The sequence below is a fragment of the Chiloscyllium punctatum genome, chromosome 27, assembly GCF_047496795.1.
Source record: "Chiloscyllium punctatum isolate Juve2018m chromosome 27, sChiPun1.3, whole genome shotgun sequence".
Lineage (NCBI taxonomy): Eukaryota > Metazoa > Chordata > Chondrichthyes > Orectolobiformes > Hemiscylliidae > Chiloscyllium > Chiloscyllium punctatum.
In genome coordinates this window covers 8,497,009-8,502,529 of record NC_092765.1, presented here as the reverse complement: position 1 = coordinate 8,502,529, position 5,521 = coordinate 8,497,009, and the positions used below count along the sequence as shown (strand labels likewise).

At 43.7% G+C, this 5,521-nt stretch overlaps 1 protein-coding gene across 1 annotated transcript; it reads left to right on the top strand.

Moving 5' to 3' along the window:
* The first annotated feature begins 225 nt into the window (after positions 1-225).
* Positions 226-1,115, top strand: LOC140453392 (rho-related GTP-binding protein RhoB-like). The gene has a single exon (XM_072548013.1). It carries the CDS (start codon positions 331-333, stop codon positions 913-915), a length of 585 nt encoding a protein of 194 aa, XP_072404114.1. The 5' UTR covers positions 226-330; the 3' UTR covers positions 916-1,115.
* Positions 1,116-5,521: the final 4,406 nt, after the last annotated feature.

Here is a 5,521-nt window from a genome sequence, read left to right as displayed (position 1 = left end):
AAAAAATGAGCTGAACAGAACAACAAGAAGGGAAAGCTGCTGGCTATTTTCAAAGGCAGTACCTGGGCTCTGTGAAAGGTGTGGCGGAAACAAGAGTTGAACAATGATGATGTCGAACAGTTTCTGCAGAAAGGCCCAATCACTGCAGCCGGAGGGCTGAGCTCAGAGAAACTAGACCAACCAGCTTGGCCTGTCGCTGCTTGCACTGGCTTATAGAACACCTGGGAGCTGTGATCCTGCAGAGTGCCGAGAGAGAGAGAGAGAGAGAGAGAGATATAAAACTTTGCCATCACATCAGCAATTAGATTAAGGAGTAGCAGAGAGGGCATTATGACCGCATTAAGGAGGAAGCTGGTGGTGGTTGGCGATGGTGGCTGTGGTAAGACCAGCCTGCTGTTTGTCCTCAGCAAGGACGAGTTCCCCGAAGACTACGTTCCCACGGTATTCGAGACCTACGTGGCGGATATAGAAGTGAACCAGAGGCTGGTGGAGCTGGCGCTGTGGGATACCGCTGGCCAGGAGGACTATGACCGCCTGCGGCCCCTCTCCTACCCTGACACTGACGTCATCCTCATCTGCTTCTCGGTTGACAGCCCCGACTCACTGAGGAACATTCCAGACAAGTGGATGCCCGAGGTCAGGCACTTCTGTCCCGGTGTGCCGGTGATACTGGTGGGTAACAAGAGGGACCTGCGGAGTGACCAGCGAGTGCGGAAGGAGTTGGCCCGGAGCAGGAAGGAGCCGGTGAGATGGGAAGAGGGCCGGGCGATGGCCGAGAGGATCGGGGCGTACGATTACCTGGAATGCTCGGCCAAGACCAAGGAAGGCGTCTGGGAGGTTTTCGAAACCGCCACCAGGGCCACCTTGAAAGTCTCGTCAACGGGGTGTTTCGGCTGCCAGTGCGCGCTGATGTAAAGACATGTGGAAGCAGGACTGAGAAACAGAACCCTTGTTTACGGAAGGCTAATTAATCTCACCGGAGAAAGAAACAGCCAAAATACCAGGGAAATGGAAAAGTGCATCAGGCTATGGATGTCCTTGTGGAAGATAGTCTGGAGAATCAACATGATCTGTAACACAATGGATTATTCACTAAAAGAGATGACTTGACTTTAGGAAGCTGTCCAAATTGTGGGTTTATGTGTGTGTGTGTGTGTGTGTTTATGTTTGTGTGTGTGTGTGTGTGTGTGTGTGTGTGTGTTTGTTTATGTGTGTGTGTGTGTGTGTGTAACTATGTGTGTGTGTGTAACTGTGTGTGTGTAACTGTGTGTGTGTGTGTGTGTGTGTGTATGTGTGTGTGTTTATGTGTGTGTGTGTGTGTGTGTGTTTATGTGTGTGTGTGTATGCATGCGCCTTCATCAAACTGAGAAGTTTAAACATTCCTTGTTTAAAAGGAAGGGTAAATTTATGCCTTATCCCTCTACAGTTAAAACTGCTTTATAGTGCATGTCTGAACTGTTAAGCCCCCTCAGTCCTGGAGCAGAATTGTGTTACAAAAGTAGATCAAATGAGTGATTATCTCTCCCAGATTAGATCTCATTTTCAATGGGGGGATGGCAAGGGAGGTGAGGGCTGAGTGAGGGCTTGGAGGGAGGTGGGGTACCGGGTAGGAGGATGTTGGAAAATCAGGGTTTAGAGTAACCCTGTGTTCACCATCTCAGATGCTTCATGTTTTCTGGAGTTCAGTCTGCTGTATCCAGGTGCAAAGTTCTTGTCAGCTAATCTCCTAAAAAGGGATGTGTTTGTTTTGCAGAGTGTCATGAGCTAGGTTGTTAGGAATGAGGGGAGGTTTGTTAGTTGAACAGCGGTGTAAATGGAAATTCCCAATGGGAGAAAAGTAAGTTTTCAGCATGTTGCCAAAAGCAATCTCTGTATGAGAGAAGGAGAGTGTCAAAAAATTATTGTTGTGTGTGTAGAGGAAGTTATATTTTTGTTTACATAAAAGTGAAATTTAAATTTTTTGAGTGTGTGAATATTAAACTATAGCTGTGTGTGTGTTTGAAAGTGAAATTATGTGTCTGTGTATCTGTGTCTGTGTGTCTGTGCGTGTGTGTCTGTGTCTGTGTCTGTGTGTGTAACTGTGTGTGTTTGTGTCTGCGTGTGTGTGTGTGTGTGTATATGCCTCAGTGCATGAAGGTGCAGCGACATTTATTGATAGGGGTCCCAAGACATGGGAAGAGTAATTCTGTTAGTGAGAGGCAAGTAGACGGTGGCACAGGTCCACTAGATGCGTGTTTAAATTACAAATTGCCCAGATGGAACTTGTTTACAATTATCTAAGCTTTTTAACCTTTCCTTCCCCCACTCACTTACAGCTCAGTAAGTCGCAGAATGGGACTGAGTCACCTGGTAAGATTTGGGTGAACAGTCCGTAGAGCACCCAGCATCGATATGAATCTGACCCTGATCCTTGCTCCAACATTGAGTCAAATACTTTGGAAGGAGAGCTGAGGAAGTTGGTGGGGGATAAGGATATATGGATGTAGGAGAAAGGAACAACTCTTTTCCACAATTTGGATGAAGACAATGTGTAAAACAGGGTCCAAATACCATACAAGTTCAGCTTGAAGATTGACAAGATTTACTTGAAGTCTGATTTACCATTTATGGAAAGATTTAGGTTGAATTTTTTGATTAATGTCATGGTAATAACAGCCATATGTAAAATTATTACCAAACAGAAAATCTAAAATGTAAAATCTCAGACGTTAGCACTGAAAATAATTTAGTGTTGTGCTGAGAGAGCAAAGTTTCCAACCCGTGACTCTGTTTAGATCAACATTTCTGCCTTAAGGCTAAACATGACGTTTTTTGAGATAAAGGTTACTTTTTGTTTTATCAGTAATTGATAATTAAGTCTACCTCCTGTTAGAGGATCTGCATCTGTCATTGTTAAACTTCCATTTTAACACAGCAGGATTAAGAATGGTTAAAACTTAGTTGGTTAAAGTTGGTTAAAAATGCAAATTGCGAACAGTGTGGAAAAGGAAAGCTCTTGAGTCATTGCATCGTATCCCTTGACATGTTCTCAGCATTTCGTACACAATGAATTGCTTTGAAGTGATAAGACATCAAGGTACATCGGTTAGCATCATTTCAGCTTCAGTCCTTTATTTAATTCTGTCTTGCGAGTATGGATCTAAAATAGTCAATGACAATGCTGGTTGGCCAACTGTCCTTTTAAGGGATTGCCCCTTATTTTGGATTTTTGCATCCAATACCATCCCTTATGGGACATCATCTGTCACACATTTCTAGAATAGCTCACGGGAGACTCAACTTGTGAGTCCCAGTTCAAGGGTTTGAGAGGGGCTATAGTCTCCCAAAGGGACAGGATAACGTTGCGATTCTGTGAGTTAAGTTGTAATAATGGGTGACTTAACATCTCCCCTCTCCCACCACTCGGCTGTTCTGGTCACTCCCTCTTCCTGGTGCCATGGTAGGAGTGGGATTTTATTTCATTACACTTGGCCAGCCAGCTGCAATCCTCAGTGAGAAACTCTAATTCTTACATGCCAAATAAGTCCTTCACCGTCAAATCATCCGCAGAACCCCTTGACCAGACACAACTGCAAATGATAGCACATCATAAAAAAAGTTCTGTATTTGGGTGAACAGATAGCAGAGCACCCAACTTTAATGTCAATCTGACCTTGCTCCAGCATTGAGTCAAAGACTTTGGTTGTGAAACATTTTGAGATATCCAAGGGATGCGAAAGGCACTATATAGATGCAAATTCTTTTCAATTCAACCAAAAACAGTGATGGTTATCTGGTGTTGGTACTGTGGAGAGTCTGGAACCCATGGGATTGAATCTCATATACTGGGGCCAACACTCCGACAACACACATTGCTATATTCTGGTACAGATGCTTCACGAATATTTATTTCAAAATATTATTGAAAATTTTATTTGCTTTAAAAATGTGTAAACTATTGATTTCTTTTTGTTAACACTGAATGTAAAGAACCAAACTGAATGTTCTTCAAAGCTGCTTAAAAAAGAATATAAAGACTTTGTAACAATATTTATTATTCAGAGCCATTGTTCACATAACATCTGTGTTTTTTAATAAAACGTAATAAATGTGAAAAGTAGCCATATTATTAAAAGTCTAGTGTGCTATGGTGCACGTTCATATGTGGAAAGTCACTAAAAGGGTAAAGGAAGCAGCTATCTCATAGTAGCTCTGTGAGCTATTGAGAGGCAACTCACAATGAGATGAACAAGTGGCCTCTGCATCTCTGAGCTCACCTTTAATTACTATCCAGTGATCATATAAAAAACAGAAAATAGAGTCATAGAGTCACAGAGATGCACAGCACGGAAACAGGCCCTTCGGTCCATCTCATCCATGCTGACCAGATATCCCAACCCAATCTAGTCCCACCTGCCAGCACCCGGCCCATATCCCTCCAAACCCTTCCTATTCATATACCCATCCAAATGCCTTTTAAATGTTGCAAATGTACCAGCCTCCACCACTTCCTCTGGCAGCTCATTCCATACACACACCACTCTCTGTGTGATAATGTTGCCCCTTAGGTCTCTTTTATATCTTTCCCCTCTCACCCTAAACCTATGTCCTCTAGCTCTGGACTTCCCGACCCCAGGGGAAAGACCTTGTCTATTTACCCTATCCATGCCCCTCATGATTTTGTAAACCTCTACAAAATCACTCCTCAGCCTCCGACACTCCAGGGAAAACAACCCCAGTCCATTCAGCGTCTCCCTATAGCTCCAACCCAGGCACCATCCTTGTAAATCTTTTCTGAACCATTTCAAGTTTCACAACATCCTTCCGATAGGAAGGAGACCAGAATTGCATGCAATATAATTTTATCAACTGCTGAACACAGTGATTTCTTCCACTGTTGAGCGTATTAAAGTTATTCCTTCATGGAATATGGGTGTCTCTGGCTGGGTCAGCATCTATAGCCTGACCCTAATTACCCTTTAAACTGAATGCCCCTCTAGGAGCCATTTCAGAAGGTAGTTGAGTGTCTTCTTGCATGTTTGGAGATTGAGTTGGAATTTTCATTCTTGAAGCTCCCTTATGCTGGAAGTGAATAAAACACTGGTTAGACAACAACTAGAGTATTGTGTGCAGTTCAGGAATCCACCGTCACAGGAAGGATGTAGAGTACTGCAGAGGGTACAGAGAGAGGTTTACTGAAAGTTTTAGTTGTGAAGAACAATTAGACAGACTCAGAGCAGAGGTGACTGAGGGCAGACATGACTGAGAGATATATAATTACGGAGGGAGGAGCAGGGTAAAGTGAAAGACACTTTCCCCATTGGCAGAGCCAGAGGGTATAGACTCAAGCTGGAGCAAGAGGTTTAGAGGGGATGAAGATTGGACGGAATCTGGGACTCACGGTCTATGGGCGGATGGGGGGGGGGGAGGTGATGATGTAGAGACAGAAGCTTCTTGACAGTCCTGAAGTATTTAGATGTGCACTTATGATGCCAAGGCATACAAGGCAATGGGATGAGAATAGTTAGGTGATTGTTCTTCA